The sequence below is a fragment of the Pseudochaenichthys georgianus genome, chromosome 18 (genome assembly GCF_902827115.2).
Source record: "Pseudochaenichthys georgianus chromosome 18, fPseGeo1.2, whole genome shotgun sequence".
In the NCBI taxonomy this organism is placed as follows: domain Eukaryota; kingdom Metazoa; phylum Chordata; class Actinopteri; order Perciformes; family Channichthyidae; genus Pseudochaenichthys; species Pseudochaenichthys georgianus.
The window spans coordinates 5,681,248-5,700,403 of NC_047520.1; the positions used below are offsets into that span (position 1 = coordinate 5,681,248).

At 41.9% G+C, this 19,156-nt stretch overlaps 2 protein-coding genes across 5 annotated transcripts in view; both read left to right on the forward strand.

Moving 5' to 3' along the window:
- The window catches only part of LOC117463483 (phosphofurin acidic cluster sorting protein 1-like), a 33,408-nt gene extending 29,048 nt beyond the window's left edge, over positions 1-4,360 (forward strand). For both annotated transcript variants that reach the window (XM_034105726.2, XM_034105725.2), the window contains exon 24: positions 317-4,360. In XM_034105726.2, coding sequence (XP_033961617.1) covers positions 317-435 — 119 coding nt within the window. In that variant the 3' untranslated portion in view covers positions 436-4,360. The remainder of the gene's footprint in view (positions 1-316) is intronic.
- Positions 4,361-5,150: 790 nt separating this feature from the next.
- LOC117463850 (kinesin light chain 2-like) lies at positions 5,151-18,988 on the forward strand. Of its 3 annotated transcripts, none has more exons than XM_034106324.2 (14): positions 5,151-5,310; positions 7,202-7,447; positions 7,783-8,113; positions 9,467-9,683; positions 9,808-9,997; positions 10,152-10,325; positions 10,459-10,558; positions 14,411-14,460; positions 14,672-14,739; positions 15,170-15,278; positions 15,580-15,729; positions 15,927-16,051; positions 16,600-16,657; positions 16,750-18,988. In XM_034106324.2, the coding sequence occupies exons 2-14, from the start codon at positions 7,220-7,222 to the stop codon at positions 16,831-16,833; spliced, it is 1,884 nt and encodes a 627-aa protein (XP_033962215.1). In that variant the 5' UTR covers positions 5,151-5,310; positions 7,202-7,219; the 3' UTR covers positions 16,834-18,988. The 3 variants fall into 3 exon arrangements, with proteins under 3 accessions (XP_033962215.1, XP_033962214.1, XP_033962216.1); XM_034106323.2 differs by lacking the exon at positions 5,151-5,310 and adding an exon at positions 5,716-5,802; XM_034106325.2 differs by lacking the exon at positions 5,151-5,310 and adding an exon at positions 5,716-5,802 and having other exon boundaries at positions 15,580-15,723.
- The last annotated feature ends 168 nt before the right edge of the window (positions 18,989-19,156 follow it).

A 19,156-nucleotide genomic window follows, 5' to 3' on the forward strand; every position in this document is an offset into this window, starting at 1 on the left:
CAGCGAACCCTGATTGATCCAAACTCCATTCATAAAGCATTTTAACGTCGTTTGCTCGCCATCTTGCGGACGGACCTGACAACTCGTGAATTTAGGCTTTACACAAATCTGCATCACGAGGAAGTCATTTTGGAATCCTTTTGATCCGTTTATTCTGATTAAATTACTGCTAAATCTGTTTGTTTTGGGTTCATATTGGTGTTTTTAGCAGATGAATTGCATTGGAAACACAGCGTAGGTGTTGTTTTTCTCTTTTCTCCCATTAGTCGAAAGTCCTCCTCCTGTTATTCAGCTGAGTGTTTCTGTTTCCCTGCAGTGGCAATCGACGGCGTGGAGTGGAACGACGTGAAGTTCTTCCAGCTCGCCGCTCAGTGGCCCACTCACGTCAAATACTTTCCTGTCGGACTTTACGGCTACAGCAAGCCGCCCTCCTAGGGGTGAGCACCAGCTGACTCCTCTGACCCTGACTTGACCTTCGACTCTCCTTGATCCCGTAACACGGACGCACAAAGACCCCGCCGCAGACCAGAGAGAAGACGCCGAGTGGCCGGACAATTTTTCTTTCTTTAGTTTCATTTTGGCTACAGTCGTCTTATTCGTCAGGAGGAGGAAGAGGGTGGTGTTGGGGTGCTGCGTTGTTACTAGTCACTTTAATTCCCTTTTTGTGTGTGTGTGTGTGTGTATGTGTGTGTGTGTGTGTGTGTGGCGAGTGTCCATGCACACGTGAATGTACAGTGTGTGTGTGTGCGTGTGTGTGTTTACAAGGGGCTTACAGCACAAGTTTATTAGCTAACTGCCATTTACGTTTCCGTTCTATGGAATGCAATAGCATGTAACAACTCACCGATTTCAAGCCCTTAAAGACCGAACCCTAAACTCTCGCTTTCCTCAAGGCCCCATCCACCCTGCATGCTCCAAACTAACCGATACACCACTCACGTGCCGGAACAGAGTAACTCGAAATAAAAAACACTCCTTCAGTGAATGCATGAGTCGCTGAAAACACAAAGGAAGGCTCCTGTATTCACACAATGCAGTCGAACTAAAGGCTTGCATGTGATCTCCTCCACCTCACACACATCCACAGATGCTGTTAAAAACAGGCCCATTATTAATATTTTTATTTTAAGGGCTTCCATATAATTTAAAATATTTTTTCTGTACCAAAATAAGTGATTTGGATTTCAAATGCCAAACAGAAAATAATATATATATAAATGGGAAGTGTCTTTTTTTTAAATTGTGCTCTAGTGAACAATAGTTGTTGACGCTGTTTTGTGATGCATAGTGTACGTGTTTGTGAAGAGTTCCAGGATTTCAAAGCAGGGGATACTCCCACGTGCAGTTTTCTTTATCTTCTCGTTTGCTATGCACTCACAAAGACACATCTGGTCAAAATAGATCAACACAAGCGAGTATGCAACGATGAAATGCATAGACAAGTCCAAAAAGATGTATAAACTCTGCTTTACCACCATGAGTATCTTCACCGCAAATATAGGATTTTAAACGCCTGCAATAAAGCACAATGTCGTATGCCAGTTGTCCCCAAAACAATGTTCCTTATTGGCAACAGGATGGCAGCTTTTACTTCAGTGGAAACAGCAGACCTGGTCAAAGGAAATCTCATTTTTTAAGCTTTTTCCATTATTCTAAAGACTCGTCAATAATAGTTAATTTCATCAGGAAAATATAAATAAATATTTGGGTTGATGTGAGTACTTTTGGCATAGGTCTGCTACATGCTTTCTCTAAGATGTCGTGGGGTAATTAGTGAGAGTACAGTACCGGTAACAGTGAGTGTGGTGAAATAAATGTAATGTTGTCGGAAACGTTGAAAAAAAATCACTAAATAGGAGGAATACTTTTTTTACCGTGTGTGTGTGTGTGTGTATGTGTGTGTGTGTGTGTGTGTGTGTGTGTGTGAGCACTGTGTGGATGATGTGGTCATTATCAACATCATTGATTAGGGCTGCAGTGGTCATACTGTATCGTGGCACAAGGCAGATGCAGATTTTTACCACAACTAAGTACTTTGATAAGTACTTTGAAATCAACCATAAAGTAGATAACGTTTTATTAAAGTAATTTGATTATATTTATATTTCAATCCAAGAATGTATCTGCAGTCGTGGTCTAAAAGCAGTTTGTTTGCCTTGTGTCACCTACATCGTAACTCTCCATGTCCAGTAAAGTATTAGAATCTTTATTTTAATAGTGTTAGTGCCAATGTCTTGATTTATGAGTTCCCTGTGTCGATAGTACAGTGTTACAGCACCTGTTCCACGATGGTTTCAAACGAAAGGATTTGCTTGTTAGTTCACTGGCTGTTTGACTAACAGCTCGTCCGTCAACGATGAACAAACACTCAGTTTGGTGTCGTTTGATTATAAGTCCTTCCAAATATTTGAATGTATAGCATTTAGTTTTCAGGCACAAGTAGATGTGTTGCTCGATCATTTGGTTATTTGGCCTAAAACTGACTTTTCACATTGAAGGGCCCACCAGTGCATTCATTGTAAAGTCTACATTAACAGTGGAATTTACCCAAACAGTTAATGGCCCATTTAGAAATGTGTACACTTATGTTGAGAAATAGTTAAGGGTTGGTAAAAAGACAGGGTTTCATTATTCCTTAATATCAGTGAGTGTTAATGTAATGTGCATTATTTTAATTCCACATAAATTACATTTTAAAATACGAACACCTGCTCTTAAAAAGCTTAGAAGTAAACACAATTGGCAGTTATTAAAGTGAACCCCTAAGACTTTTGATAAGAAGTACTGTTAGAGCGAACACATACAAGCTTTCATAATTGGCCACTAATTACTTTATTAATGTTAAGTTATTATTACAATGTGAAAGGTTTGGATCTAAGGCCCCCAGAAAGGCCAACCAATCAGAGCAGAAAGGTTCTTAAAGAGACAGGCGCTAAAACAGAGCGTTTCAGACCGAGGGTGAATACAGGTATATTCAAACAGAAAGTACGAGAGAAATAACAGTTTTTTTAAACATTGAAGCATATGAAAATGTTTACAGTAGAAACCAACAATAGAGCATGAACCTAAATAATTAGCATAATATGTCACCTTTAATTCGCTTTTTGCATTGTAACAGCTTAGCATTCAGTAAAGGCATTAGTGGCGACTTAGAAAGCTCCTTTTGAGTAGGTTTTAATATGAAGGCAAACCATGTTTGAAATTTGAACAAAACGTTCCAACATTTCTAGATGGAATAAAAAATGCTTGGTCTTTTTAAACTTCAACTATAACAGTGAATGGGAAATTGTCCTCTGTGTACTATCTTAACGCTCTTTGCCTTCTAGTGTTGTTAGCGTTATTATTACAATGATGGGAATCTAAACTTTTCCTTAAAGGTAGACAAGCCTAGTTTATTGATGCCTCTTCCTCTTGGAGCCTTCACAGAGAGGTTAAAGGTCAGCTGGCGCTCAGTGATTGAACTGAATTTGGATTTCCTTTTTTACTGAAAGAAAGGAATTTTAAACAAAATCACTGCCAAAACTAAAATGTGACTTTACTCAGCTAGATGTGTGGGTTTCTTTGGATCTCGGATCATTCATTAACAACAAAGCGATCCTTGATCTGAAGTCAACATTTCAAAGTTTGGAGGAACTTTTTTCATCTTTCATCAACAACAGTTCCAGTTTACACGTTTTCCTACAGTCTCTTTAAAAAAAAATTCTGGTTGTTCTGTATGTAAGTCTTGAACTTGTTCCTGGGTGTTTTTACCTGTACCTGTGTGTGTTTGTGACGGTGTATCGATGGTTCCTCTGTCCTTGACTAGTCGTGGTTAGAGATTCGGAGCTGTTTGGTCCGTCAATAATCTCCGTCAGTGATCAGCAGTGTCTTGTCCCTCCACCGTCCTCAGATATACCTCTGGCGATGAGAGCGTTCTTCACCAGGCTTCCACAAGCTTAGCTTTCTAAAATCACCTGAAATGATATTGTCCATATTCCCTGACAGCTTGTACATTCTGCCGTATGTCCTCATGGGAACAACATTTGCCTAAGCAGTAGATTTTTGGCTGATTTCTGCTCAGCGCGCCCTAAGCTTGTGGAGAGTATTTTGCACATGCCATTGTTTCTTCAGCAGCAGTCTTCAGCTTCTTTGCCTTTTGCCTATAACAATAATTATAATAATAAACTATAATGCTTGTACATATCAGATAGTACTTGTTATATTGTATTCTAGCTCTGTTTTTTTGTTTTGTTTTTCTTAATTTGACATGTTTTGTAGAACTGCTTTTTCAGGATTATGTTTGTCAATCAAACAGATGTGGGATGAAAAGTGGAAGTGTTCATTATTTTGTTTTTTTAAATAAAGATATTCCTGATTTGTAGCTCAGCCTCACGTTTTTGTGTATGCGTTTGTTGCTTTTATAGCTTCTTTATACTTACTTAAACAGTTAGATTTCAATATATAACATTTATTTAGCTGTTAATGGTTTCCATTTGAGTTATGGAAACAATGGGCTTGCAATAAGAAATCAAAATGACGGAAAAATAAGCAAACATAATAAGTACATAGTACTTACAAGCTAGTTAAACTGCAATAAAACTTAACAGAAAATAGTTGTTATCATGCAGGACAAAAAATACATTCATGTTTAATGCAAATACACCAAATATTGGATTATGTTGATAGTCATTGTAAATGTTAATGGTAAACAATTAAAATGGGTCATCGTAGTATTTTAGAAGGTGATATAAAGAGTGACATTGTAAATAAATCGTGCACATAATGCTTGTGAAGCAGGTCAGTCGTACACAGAAGGCCTCTCACTACCCTGATGCCCTGGTTCGTCTTTGAATGGGAGCACAAAGAGTTTGAGCACAGCAAGAGGCTTCACTTCTAACTACATCCTGTTACGTGAACACACGTGTTTAATTATTTACTTTTTGAATCAGAATTAGTTAGGGACAATATACTTGATCAATTCCAAATGATTTTGAATGCTTTATTAATTATATATAAAATAAATCAGTTGTATGAGAAGAACAAAGTCGATGGGAGGCTAGCTAGATCGCCAGTTTGGCTGTACGCATGCGCAGGATTGTTTCCCGCCCAGTTTGGAAAATGGCCAACGCAAAAATTCATCTTGACATTTTACTTCATCTTTGATTGTTAAATTGTGGAAGAACCGCCGTTTTTCGTCTCCTAGCTGTCCCATTTGAGACATATCCAAAATGACGTCCTTCTTTGTTACTGAATATACGTTTTTGAGGGGATAACCAGTCAGTACCGGAATGTTTAATTATAGCTTTCCTGAATTTTGAAGTAACGGTCCGGGTAAGTTGAAGTGAAACATACGTTCATTAACTGCTTGAAACTTGGCTAACTAACACGCTGTAGCTAATCGTATTTAGCTCAACTAAGTGATAAAGGAGCTATATTAGTGTGCCATGTGCAAAACAAACAACGCGAGTAGCGTGAAATGAACGAGACAGGTAAGCTAACGGAAGTTCACAGCCCCTAGCTTCGTCCAAAGTAAAGTTAGAATTAACGGTAATTGAACGGTTAGCTTTTCAAACCAACTGGCGTTAACATTAATTACTTAGCTAAATCATCACTGCCTTTAATTAAAATTTCGTCGTGTTTGATAGGCCTACATTGCAATTTGCAGACGACTTCAACCTACAATACGGTTTGAATTTGAAAAACACAACCGGAAGCAGTTTATTTTACGTCTGTAGACTTGACACTAGTTTGTCCGGAGCATCACAACATTGTCCTGACGCTTTGTTCGAAGGACAGAAAGCATCGCACTTGTCTTCGATGAAGGTAAATATACGGATTAATAATATTGAAATTACATGAATTCGATAGTTGAAATAGATATCATTTTAGCAAGCTGTCAAATAAAACGCTACATCCTCAGCGAGGTCCGTAACTGTGTCATCCGAGTCACCCCTCGCCTGTGTTTTTACCTATAAAACAGCACTTTTTAAAATGAATCTTGTCATATTCTTATCTTTGCATATTGTATATACTATACAGTCGCCTAATATAATGTGCATCAGTGTGTTTTTATGTAATATCTTGATGCTCGGGCCTGCACTGTTTACAAACATGTGGGACATTTTCACGCTTTTTCAGTGATTCTTTTTCGGAATCATCTTTAAAAGCTTTGCCTTTTTCTTTGATCAGTCCTCTCCATTGTCGGTCACCTTGATTGATATGATGAACACTGCCGCCCATCCCGGGCACAGGCCTCGACCATCCACCGGCTCATCTATCCATTTGTAGCTTAAAATAGACACGTAAAAAAAAAAGCCTGGATAAGCGACATTATTATATCCGGATGCTTTAATTTAGTATTTTCTTTACTTTCACCTCTATGCATTTTGCAAACGAAGCATTTGAAAGGATGTGTGAATATTGGTGCATTGCAGTCAGTGTATAAGGCGGAAGGGAAGAGGGGGGGAGGATGGGTGAGAGAGATCGACACATAATAAGGGAGAGGGAGAGGAGAACAGGTGCACTTCCTCCATGAAAGCAGGAACAGAGAAAAAGTCACGATGTTGCACAATTGCCTCCTCTGTCCTGCTGCAACGGTCTCCTTTACAGCTGCTCAATATTCAGACCTGCAGGAAAGGAAGTGACTATTTACTGGGCCGGGCTCTGTCTACAACCTGATGTGGAACTTTCCAGATATTGTTAATCCAAGCAGTTTGAATGTTGTCCTTTTCCGCTACATCAGGGGTCAATTGAGAATGTTCTCCTGTAATGTTTGATGTTGACATCATCACCTCACTCTGAGTGAATGTCTCCTGGGTAGAGCAGCTCTGTCATGTGACAGCGTCTCACTTTAATTGGCTTTACTGGTCACTGTCCAGCTCGGAGGAATCCTCTTTTAGTAATCTGGGTTATTCATACTCTCACACACACCTTTCCGTCTCGCCTTACTACCCAAGGGTTACGTAAGGTTATTATGTTTAGCCCTTGACTTCTTTAAAACTGTAGAGAAAGGGAGCACTGCGGGAAAGAGAAACGTACTTTCTTTTTTATCTAGTCGTTCTTTTTGTTGTCCTCCCGTACATGACCTTGTGTGAATTGTAAGAATTTCAAGCAGTACAAGACGTGAAAAACAAAACGCACACACAGCAAAAACCAGTCTCCTTTCCCCAATAAGGTCCTTCTTGTAACATTTGTCTGCTATGTCTTTTTCCTTCCCCCACAGTGCGTATGAAACCAGGCTATGTCCACAATGGTGTATCCTCGTGAAGAAGCCCTGGAGCGCCTGAGCCAGGATGAGATCGTCCTCAACACCAAGGCCGTCATGCAGGGCCTGGAGACGCTGCGCGGCGAACACGCCCAGATCCTCAACTCGCTGCTGGACTGCGCCCAGCCCCCCGCCGCGCAGGAGAAATCCGGCCTGCTGCGCAAGAGTCTGGAGGCCATCGAGCTGGGCCTGGGAGAGGCACAGGTAACACGATACTGAGCCAGGTTCAGGTTGTTTATCTGTATGCGTAGGTAGGTTTGGTTTGCAGATAAAACACAAGGGATCCTTTATGACACACCTTCTAAAACCACACAGATAAATCCCTACAAAACATACCCCCTTTTAAAGCCGCTAGCACAAACATGAGCAATCCACAAAGTTAATAAATAAATAAATAGGCATTGCTTCCATAGGCATCTGTGTGACACCGAATAAAGCTTTCTGACTCTTGATGGATAAGTCTTCATGCATCAGGGGAGTCCTTACATTAATTAAGTCAAAATAATCCACAGTGTGTAAAAGTCCCATTTTTGTCAAAGGTGATCATCGCCCTGTCGAGCCACCTGAGCGCCGTGGAGTCGGAGAAGCAGAAGCTACGGGCTCAGGTGCGCCGGCTCTGCCAGGAGAACCAGTGGCTGCGGGACGAGCTGGCCGGGACGCAGCACAAACTGCAGCGGAGCGAGCAGAGCGTGGCGCAGCTGGAGGAGGAGAAGAAGCACCTGGTGTTCATGAACCAGATCAAGAAGTTTGACGATGACGTGTCTCCGTCGGAGGAGAAGAACCAGAGCTCTGGCGGGGGAGGAAGTGGAGGAGACACTTCGAAGGACAGTCTGGACGACTTGTTCCCCAACGATGACGACCAGGGGCCAGGTATGTGCTTTAGGAGATGCTAACAAGGTTTATAGGCTGTGAGTAATGCTTATTCTCCTTGTATATGAATCTACACATTGTTTTTCCTCAAACTCAAGATTCCATAATGCTTTGAAAGTCTGACCATGTGTTTAAAACCCACAAATATTCCATTTGCTGTCAGACAACACACAAGGAAGGAGCCAATCCTCCTCTTTCAGAAGCTGGAAGCAGCAAATATTCAGCTTTATTTTGCCTGAAAAGTCACTTAATCAATTAAATCGATTATTTTAATCCTTGTAAATGAAATATTTTTTCATGGAATTAATCATTTAGCTGACTCGTTGTTTCAACTCAAGGTAATAGTGCAATCATATTTGAAAGGGAAGCCTGGAGGAGCTATTTAGCCTCAAAGTCAGAGCCCTTAGGAAGGAGTAAAGTGACTCGGCTGAAACGACCTCCAACATACAAAAGATTTCCATCCCAGTTTGCATGAACAGGAGCCTGACACTGGAGGAGGGTGTGTTTCAGTGGTCGACCACGGAAAGCAGAGATAATTGGTTTTGCTTCGGGCAGTCGGTCCTTTTGTATAGCTAACCTTTCTTCCATTATGAATGACCAGTCTTAAGTTAAGTCAGATCGAGGGATAGTCTCTCACATTTATATATTTACCAAAGCTACACTTGGATTTACCCCTTTTATAATTCATAGGTTTATTTAACTTAAAGTTGTAAGATCCTTCCTATTGGTATTTTATAGGGTGTAAATATGAATCTGCTTTCAAGTTACAAAATAAGAGCCGGATACAGTCCTTCCTTTCATTCACAGTCACCTCAGGCCTCTGCTGCCCTGACGCCTGAACTTTATAGTCATTTCAACTCAGGCACGAGTTGTTCTCTCAAGTTTTCACGCACAGCTCCTTGTGTCAGTGGAAAACATACAGTTTAACGGTCAAACTGGGAGATAGTTTAGATAAGATAAATTATTTGAAGCAGGACATGTGGTCATGTTGATGCTTCACTCAGACGGTCACTAATGCGTTGCGGATCAATGCACAGGTTGGTTAGCTCTCCGCTCCATTAGCCTGGGAGTAGGGCTTCCCATAACTGCCGTTTGGTCTGTTTATTTATGAAGAACTGAATAATACTTCTCAGAAATGTTGTCATCTTTATTCCACCTTTTATAGTTAAATTAAATGTTGCTCTAGTTTGGGAACTAGACATCAGGATCACAAGAGAAATGTCAGGTTCAGGAGTTGAAAGGAGACGAGGTGCTTTAAGAGCCAAACAGTCGAAGAATTAAACATTTGGAGAAGAAAACAGTTTATTTGACGGATAGGGAGACATTTAAATATCCTCTCTCCTGTCCTCACAGCCCAGCCCAGCGGAGAGGTGGCGGCTCAGCAGGGGGGCTACGAGATCCCGGCCCGCCTCAGGACGCTGCACAACCTGGTGATCCAGTACGCCTCGCAGGGCCGCTACGAGGTGGCCGTGCCGCTCTGCAAACAGGCTCTGGAGGACCTGGAGAAAACATCCGGACACGACCACCCCGATGTCGCCACCATGCTCAACATCCTGGCTCTGGTGTACAGGTGAGGAACGGAGTGGATGTGTTTATACTGTATATTCCACATTTACAAACGTTTCCCCATTTGGGATGAAGACGGTTTATCTTGTCTTATTTGAGAGATTTGAGTCGTTCTGTTTGTCCTCCAGGGATCAGAACAAGTACAAAGAGGCGGCTCACCTGCTGAACGACGCGCTGGCCATCAGAGAGAAGACGCTGGGGAAGGATCACCCCGCTGTGGCCGCCACCCTCAACAACCTGGCCGTCCTGTACGGAAAGAGAGGGAAATACAAGGAGGCCGAACCTCTGTGCAAGAGAGCGCTGGAGATCAGAGAGAAGGTAAAGACCCACAGCGCCCACTCATAATGTAATAAAAGTATGTTTTCTATACAAAGTCCACCATTTAAATAAACGATACATACTCACAAAAGCAGAGTACTTCTTCAACTAAAAGCATTAATGTAAACCTCCATGTGTGTCAATGTGTCTCCAGGTGTTGGGGAAGTACCACCCAGATGTAGCCAAGCAGCTGAACAACCTGGCGCTGCTGTGTCAGAACCAGGGGAAGTACGACGAGGTGGAGTACTACTACAGGCGGGCCCTCGAGATCTACGAGTCCAAACTGGGAGCCGATGACCCCAACGTGGCCAAGACCAAAAATAACCTGGTGAGGACTCTTCAAGAGAGATTTTAACTATACATTTGATATACAGTAATGTAACTTTAATCGTATTCTGTGATTCTGTGTTTTATTGTTGTTTCAAAGAGGATTTTGTGAATTGAAAGATTGTTCTCCTCAGGCGACGTGCTACCTGAAGCAGGGGAAGTTCAAAGACGCTGAGGCTCTGTACAAAGAGATCCTGACCAGAGCACACGAGAAGGAGTTTGGATCCGTCAACAGTGAGTAGACCGCTGAGCCTCTCTCGGGTGAACACAACCCTTGTGCTTTACTTGAAGGAAAGTTAGTCGTTCTTTAAGGAAAATATCTGCCATAAAATGTCCACTTTGACTGAGCTAGACCTTTAACCAACTTAAATCTTTAGTTCATCTCCACCAAATAATTCATCTTTAGAATTGAAAACTTGATCAAAAGAAAAAACTCAGTGTTTTAATGTTTTTTGGGGACATGTGTTTCCTTAACCCTCTGAGACCCACATAGGACCTTTCCGTTTTTGTAACTGTTTGTGTTTTGCCTTATAAATTGTGATTTATTTTCAGTATAATACAAATAAATCAGCACAACCTCAGCTAATGATATGTCACTCATTAGAGACTTATATACAATATATAATATATTAGCCCATACATTTAAAAAAAAAAAAAAAAACATTACATTTTGTGCTTATTTCATTAAAAATAACTGCTAACCATAACATTGAAAACAACATTCAAAACAGACAATTGCACACATTTATTATCATTGTATCAGAACTGATTAGGAGATTCTAACTTCTTCTGTTCATTAGTTATGCCCATTATTTTGGGCAGTGTCCATGGGCGTTCTTTTGGGCAGTGTCCATGGGCGTTCTTTTGGGCAGTGTCCATGGGCGTTCTTTTGGGCAGTGTCCATGGGAGTTCTTTTGGGCAGTGTCCATGGGCGTTCTTTTGGGCAGTGTCCATGGGAGTTCTTTTGGGCAGTGTCCATGGGCGTTCTTTTGGGCAGTGTCCATGGGCGTTCTTTTGGGCAGTGTCCATGGGAGTTCTTTTGGGCAGTGTCCATGGGCGTTCCTTTGGGCAGGGTCCATGGGCGTTCTTTTGGGCAGTGTCCATGGGAGTTCTTTTGGGCAGTGTCCATGGGCGTTCCTTTGGGCAGGGTCCATGGGCGTTCTTTTGGGCAGTGTCCATGGGAGTTCTTTTGGGCAGTGTCCATGGGAATTCTTTTGGGCAGTGTCCATGGGCGTTCTTTTGGGCAGTGTCCATGGGCGTTCTTTTGGGCAGTGTCCATGGGCATTCTTTTGCCAGGAATAGTCTTTTTTTTTGTCAAGACTACACATTATATATATCATGGTAGTTCTTGTCCACAATCACACATGGCATGGTGAGCAGATTCGTCTGAATTTTCATCGACATCGTCCCCTTGAAAAATCAGCTCCAAAGCCTCAGCTGTAGTAAACTTCCTTGCCATACCTCAGTTTACTTTCAAGACACTAAAAGAACGTATTCCAACTAAGGCTGAACGATATACCGTGTCATGGCGATAACCGCGATATTCACACTGCAGGGACATGCGGTTTTATTATTTTTTTTGCAGTGGGTTAGATCCGCATTCATAATGCAGAGGAAAATAACTCTCAGAATAACATTATTAGGACATTTTACAACTTGAGGACCGAATGTCTAAGGGCTATGCAAATGTTCATACCTGGTAGTTTATTTAGTTTAAAATTATCCAACGATTTACAGACGTCTCTTTCCCAATGTTAAGTCAATGGGAAAAAGTCTTTCCGGGCCCAGCGACTGATACAGAAGTGTAGTACCGCCGTTTGGCCACAACTAATATTTCCCTCAGAGTCCGGCCCACTTCCTGCGGGCTTGGAATAGACCTATAAAACATACAAAACGATAAGCAATGCGCCAGAATCAAAGTGAGACTATCCGCATCTTTTAAAACTTTACGCACATTCGTTTCACCGAAATAAGTAAACGCCTCTCAATGAAAAACTCAATAGAGTTGTTTATTGCCGTTTCTGTAGTTTAAGAGGAAAAACACAGCATGTCTCTGGTTATGACACTTTGAACACAACGTGATATTTGGGATCGTATACGGCCCTGTGGGTCTCAGAGGGTTAAGGGGCTTTTTGGCATGAAGAATGATTGATTTCACAACAGAATATATCCATGACTATCCCATTTCTATTCCTCTGACAAATTGCTATGTTTTGTGATTCTTGTTGTGGTCTGTGCACAGCCATGGTTCTCCCGTGGCCCTCAGTCCTCTCAGCGGATCTGAGGATTATTTGGGGCCATGGTAGCGTGTGGAGAGGCTTAATGTCCATGTGTCCCTCTGCTACTCTAAGCCTATCAAACCCTTATGAGGGCCAGACAGGAATGTGGCAATGCATGGGTTTTAATTCAAGACTGTGTTATTTCCTTAATACAGACATGAAAATCACTCACCTTTCGGCGAAATTCGCCGTTTTGAATCCAAAATAGGTCGTTTATGTGATTCATGTAGATCTGCAATAAAAAAAATCTTGGGGTATGGGGGGGGTCTGGGACCCGGAGTAATCTGCAGCCGCGAGCTGTTATGTGCCATCATGACACGCATGGTGTTCTTTTTTTATATATTATAATGCAGCGCGAGCTATGTGCTCTGCCTGTCGGCTCTGCTGCTCCGCGATGAGGGTCTAGCTTCAGCAGCCACATTACCTACGGGTGCGTTCGTTAATATTAACTGTGCGGTCCGGAGTCACTGTGGCACAGACTGGACCGCTGGTGAACAGCTGTTAGAACGGGCCGTTCAGGTGTTCAGACTGAGAGCAGAGCTCCCTGTCGGAGCGCAGAGCGTGATGTGCACTGAAAAGTTTTTCTGTCGCAATATTATCGTTGAGCTAGCTAGCATACATTGTCACTATCTGCTAACATTAGCTTTAGCCTTTGTTTTCTAATATTTTTTTTGTCATAGGCTATAAGGTGCTATAAGGTGGTATAAGTATAGATCTTGTACTTGAGTAAAAGCAGAAATACTCAGATCTTGTACTTGAGTAAAAGTAGAAGTACTCGGGTCTTGTACTTGAGTAAAAGTAGAAGTATCAGAGTGTAGTAAAAGTACTGCATTTAAAATGTTCCTCAAGTAAAAGTAGAAAAGTATTCTCATCAAAATATAGTGAAAGACAGTAAAAGTAGTCGTTGTGCAGATTGGTCCATTTCAGAATAATATATATGATATGTTTATAATGATTGATCATTAAAGTGTTCTCAAAGCTGGTGAAGGTGCAGCTAGTCTGAATGACTTTGTATACTGCAGGGTAGCTGGTGAATTTACTCCAGGTGGAACTACAGTCTGATTTAACACTTGATTATATTTCACATCATTCATCCACATCTGTGAAGTAACTAAAGGTATTAATACATGTAGTGGAGTCAAAGTACACCATTTACATCTGAACTGTAGAGGAGAAGAAGAACAAAGTAGCAAAACATTGAAATACTTAAATAAAGTATAAGTATCTCAAAATTGTACCCAAGTATAGTACTTGAGTTTATGAATTTAGTAGATGTGACTCTTTAGCGTTTCTGTTATTATTAACACTGCTGCTTTAGTTGTTCTGACTGCTAAAATCCTCTGTTATTCCTCATTTTAAAGCCGATATTCCGTGGGGTCGGGGGGCTCGGGTCCTTGTCACCTTTTCCATACCTGATGAGTTTGCATCCCTGATAATACTTAGTAAGGCGGCCATAATATTTTTGACTCATGGCTGAAGTTAAGTTTCTCCAGCTGTCCCCAGGTTGGCAAAAAAATGCATCTCAAAATGCATCAGATTGATTCTTTAAAATATGGAATATTCCAAATGTGCTTCCGGGGGAGCATGCCCCCGGACCCCCCTAGAGGGATAATATCCTTCTCACCTTTTTCACCCCTGACCCGTTTTCATGCCTGTTAATATATGGATAGAGGTCATTCAAAGGATCCTTGATATCTTTTCAGCCATGTGTTATGTTCCCTATTTGTTTTGTTTCTGCTATCACCTTGTAAAGTGAATCCTGTCCGTCAAAGAACATTTCTGATATTCTTTGGTCCTCATTTTGCAGATGACAACAAACCAATCTGGATGCACGCAGAGGAGAGAGAGGAGAGCAAGGTCAGTGATAAACGTTGATGTTTTCCGTTCATCCCCGGGTCTGGCAGGCAGGTTAATATAGAAAGGGACTGATCAGCGTAATGAGGGAGAACAGCAGACTATACACATTACAACAGGGACATGTTTTACAAGCTTTGATGGTGTAATGTTTCAAGCATGACTTCTTTGCCTTTTTGTATCTTTATCTTCCTCTTGTTTTTCTCTCTCTCAGGGTAAACGTAAGGACTCGGGCCCGTATGTAGAGTATGGCAGCTGGTACAAGGCCTGCAAGGTGGACAGGTGAGTCACACGTTTAAATTCAGTGGAAACATTCAAACAATCATGAAGAAAATAACAATTATTTATGATAACACTTTGAAATACAGTTGAGTTGTAATGGTCTTTGGAGTACTTGTGGTTGTCTGACTTAACTGAAACCGTCAAATATGTTTGTCGTTTATCAAGAGAGACCATTACAATGAAAAAAATACCCTGTATCAATAACGAGATTAAGGACGCCAATATAGTACAAATCTACTCCTTGTACCAGGGGAACAACATTTGAGTTTAACAGTTCATTAAAAATGTAATCGAGTTGAGAAAAATAATGATTTGTTTGAAAATGTCATTAGCTTTATTGACAAAGATGCTAAATTGAAGATAAATACAAGCGATTAAACAAGTGAATAAATAAATAACATTGTTTTTTTGTGTGCGTTTTCTTTCTCAGCCCCACAGTGAACACAACCCTGAAAAGCTTGGGAGCTCTGTACCGTCGTCAGGGCAAACTGGAGGCGGCCGAAACTCTGGAGGAGTGTGCCAGCAAGACCCGTAAACAGGTACACACACACACACACACACACACACACACACACACACACACACACACACACACACACACACACACACACACACACAGACTGCTGAGTTACTGCTGTTAGATTAGTCGTCTGGGCCCTTTCAGTTGAGAAGCCTGATTAGTTAACAGGCGTCCAGCGGAGATTTATACGCCCATAAAGTATGATTTACAGATCAGTCATGGAGCTAATGTGTGTACATTGTAATAAAGACCTGCTGCGCGGCCATTGTGTGAAGAAGCTGTACTTTTCTCTCTGATCTTTGTGTGTCTCTGTCTTTCAGGGAATCGATGCCATTAACCAGAGTAAGGTGGTGGAGCTGCTGAAGGACGGGGGGGGCGGAGGGGGGGACAGACGACACAGCAGGGAGGGAATCAACGGGCCGCGGGGGCAGAGCGAGGGCGAGGACTCCGCGGAGTGGAACGGGGTCAGTGTATGGACACTAATTGATAACTGTAACACTAATCCATGTTTTAATCATGGTGTAAAGGACACGATCAACCGAGTCATATTAAATGTACAAGTGTCAAAGCTGTGATCAAACATGAGAAGGGAGCCAGAGGAAGTGTGCTTAATATTCCATGTGTCCAGTAAATGCTGACTTGGTGTTCTGCTTCATGTTCCCTTCAGGACGGGAACGGGTCTCTGCGGCGCAGCGGCTCCTTCGGGAAGATCCGTGACGCCCTGCGGAGGAGCAGCGAGATGCTGGTGAAGAAGCTGCAGGGGAGCGGGCCTCAGGAGCCACGGAACCCGGGGTAACGTCACACTCACTGCGAACACGTGGACACAGTCAGCTGTTAGGAGTTGGGCTGTAACGAATGACTTCAATTGTGCTAATGATGATTTTGTTCATTAAAATGTAACATTCCCAAAAGTAATGCAGAGCCCAGGACAAATAGCTACTTCAATGTTGCAGCGAATGGGGATCCAAACACAAGCCGTCTTTTCAAATCGTTTTTTTGTCCGACAATTTCCAATCAGATTTAAAGGTCATGTTATTATTGGTTATTTTAAGGTCAACATATTTGGACCTCCTCTATGAGCTAAAGAAGGGAGTGGGTGTGGCTGAAAGCTTTAGAAAAATGTTACTTTCACTTATCTTTAAAAATCATAATGTGACGTATTTCTGAATTTAAGAAAAGTATTGGAGCGTGTTACAATGACATATGATAAGATCTCTGACAACTGTAAGTCAGGAGACTTACGAAGGAGTAAATAAACGACTGGTTGTTTTTCTCAGACATCATTCTGACATGATGTCTAAATGCTTTAGGCTAATTGTTTGATGTCTTGCTTTCCTCAGAATGAAGAGAGCAAGCTCCCTCAACTTCCTCAACAAGAGCACTGAGGAGACCACACAGGTACGAAGTTCAATTATCCCCAAAATGTAAAAATATAATATAGTAATTACCTGACAATGTCCAAGTTATAACATTTACTGTTCTGTTTTTAGGACGCCCCCCCCGGCCTCTCGGACTGCAGGGGACTCAGCTCCAGCAACGTGGACCTATCCAGACGCAGCTCCCTGATTGGCTAAGCCGAGAGAGGAGGCGGGACTGAGGAGAGGCTGTTTGCAGCTTGGTTTGATCCACACTCTAAAGCGAGATCAGACACTTGCACCTGCAGCATATTTTTTAAAGAACACTGAGAGAAAACACCACCTCACGTAGCGTCATCCTGTTTAGACACGGTCGCTGCTTCGCTGTACAAAACGCTGCCATCAATCACTAAAGAGAATATTTAGATACACATCAATCAGCATGCTGCTTACTCGAAGGTGGAATGTCTGCACCTGAACGCATCGTGTTTTAGCACCGTGGCGTATATCCACATCGTGATGAGTCCCGTGTTTAGTGTGCAGACACTCGTAGGCTAAATGTACTCCGGTTCCAGTTCAGAGAGGAGCGTTTGCACTCTGTATATCTCACCAGTAGCATGGAGTATCTCCCGATTGCTTACCGCCCATTCCATGCATATCACAGACGGTCCAAATGGTACCGTCCGCTTTGATTTAAACGATAGCAGAGGTATTTAAGAAGATTTTTCAAAATTAGCACTAACCATGTAAACCTCACTGTTTGCCTTTTCTTGTTGTTTTATGTATATACAGTTTTAAATTATTTGATGTTTCTTTCCTTGTAAATAGTGCACTTTTGTTTTGGTTTTCACTTTATTGGGTCTAAGAAAATACTTCTTATCTAAAAGTGGGAGGACTGGAAAACAAAGAAATATGAAAAGTACCTCAATCTCTGAATTCTGCTGACTCATGGTTCAGTTTAGTCGTAATGCACTTTGAGCCCCTACGGCGCCCTCTGCTGGTCATGTTTATATCAGTCATTCTTTAAACTTTGATATAAAAGTGTCAGAAAGTTCGTTTGAAATTATATTTACAATGTCTCCTCAATACTACCTACTGGAAAATAAGTTGCATAAAACACTAAAATCATTACTTTCAGGTCCTCACAAAACACGTCCAGGCTTACTGCCATAAGTCTGAAAGCTACTGAAGGCAAATATTTCTAAAGCATAATCAATGTAGGAATAAGGGTAACTATCTTCTCAAAGCTGGTGCAGTGCATCGACAGCGTGTTCATGTCTTCCTCTTGTGAACGGTTTCCCCCTGTATCGTTTTCTACGGAACAATCCTCAGTGTGACGTGTTGCCCCTCCTGGTGATTTGTGTTTCCTGTTTTTGATCTGAGCTTTTTATGTTGAAGGTACTGATAATCATTTGAATGATCAATTACATATCGATTGTGGGATCCGGTGGCTTTCACACCAGATGTTTGTATTGTGCTGTTTCCACCAAAAATGAGACCAATACCAAGAGAACTGTCCACAGAATGTACGCGTGTTATCATGCGAAGTCGAGTTTGGCCTCGGCAAGTTGTGGCGTCGCTTCGACTGGGATCAGATTGTCAAGAACAACAACTTTGTTTGCTTCATTTGTACGTTTGTCTTTGTTTACTCGTAGAAAGGGAAACTCCTGACGATCTGAGTTAGATTTCTAAGACGGGAGGATGCAGGATTGTTGCATTCTGTCCACGGCGGTGCATGCACACCATCGCCAAATTCCCCAACAACCTGACACCGGCCCTTTCCCAAAATCACCTTTTGATGACGTCACATTGCTGACTCCGAAATAATGAAAGTGCTTGATCTGTCCGCTTCTGATTGTGCGCCGTGGTGCCGGTTTTAGATCGCGATGTAGAAGTGAACGCATGAAGGAAAGAAGGCCTGAAGTAAGTGCTGAGGCAGAAAAAAGAAATGATATGGAAAGACGTTGCGGGAGGAAAAGTGCGTCAAATAATAATAATGTACAGAGCAATCCTTTTATATGTGTGTTCACATCAGAATGATAATGTGTGGGACTAGTCTACTTCCTGACTGTAACACTGAGCAACCCTCCACCGATCCTCACGTTTTCACCTCTGGGTTGGTTTGCTGGAAGCGTCTGTAATTCGTCTGATAAATATTAAGCACAATAAAACGGCCGAGAGAAAAATCTAAAACTGCTTTGGTTGTAAATGTTCTGAAAGATTTCCCTCTAATATGTGTGGAGTTTTTACTCAGATGGCAAATGTTCTAGATCGATGGTCATGTGTGTGTTGCTGTACTGCTGATGGGTGGATTGTGAAAGCGCCAACCCAATGTGTATTTTATCAAAAGGTTCAATAAATACAAACTCCACTTTTCAAACTGATTCTGCCTCCTTTATTTCCTATAATTTGACCATTTCAAAGTGTGTGAGTTTCACAGAATAGGGGGGGGGGGTTTCGCTGCAGCGTCTCGCTCTGTAGCTTCCTGTGTCTTCGCAGCCGAGCCCCGCAAATAGGAAACCAAACCCACCGTGCCGAGAAT

Excerpts from the sequence above, each read along its gene's own strand:
- LOC117463850 (XM_034106324.2), top strand. The coding sequence starts at position 7,220 with ATGTCCACAATGGTGTATCCTCGTGAAGAAGCCCTGGAGCGCCTGAGC. Across the intron at positions 10,326-10,458 it reads CCAAGACCAAAAATAACCTG|GCGACGTGCTACCTGAAGCA; the intron begins GTGAGGACTCTT and ends TGTTCTCCTCAG. Across the intron at positions 15,730-15,926 it reads CGGAGTGGAACGGGGTCAGT|GACGGGAACGGGTCTCTGCG; the intron begins GTATGGACACTA and ends TGTTCCCTTCAG.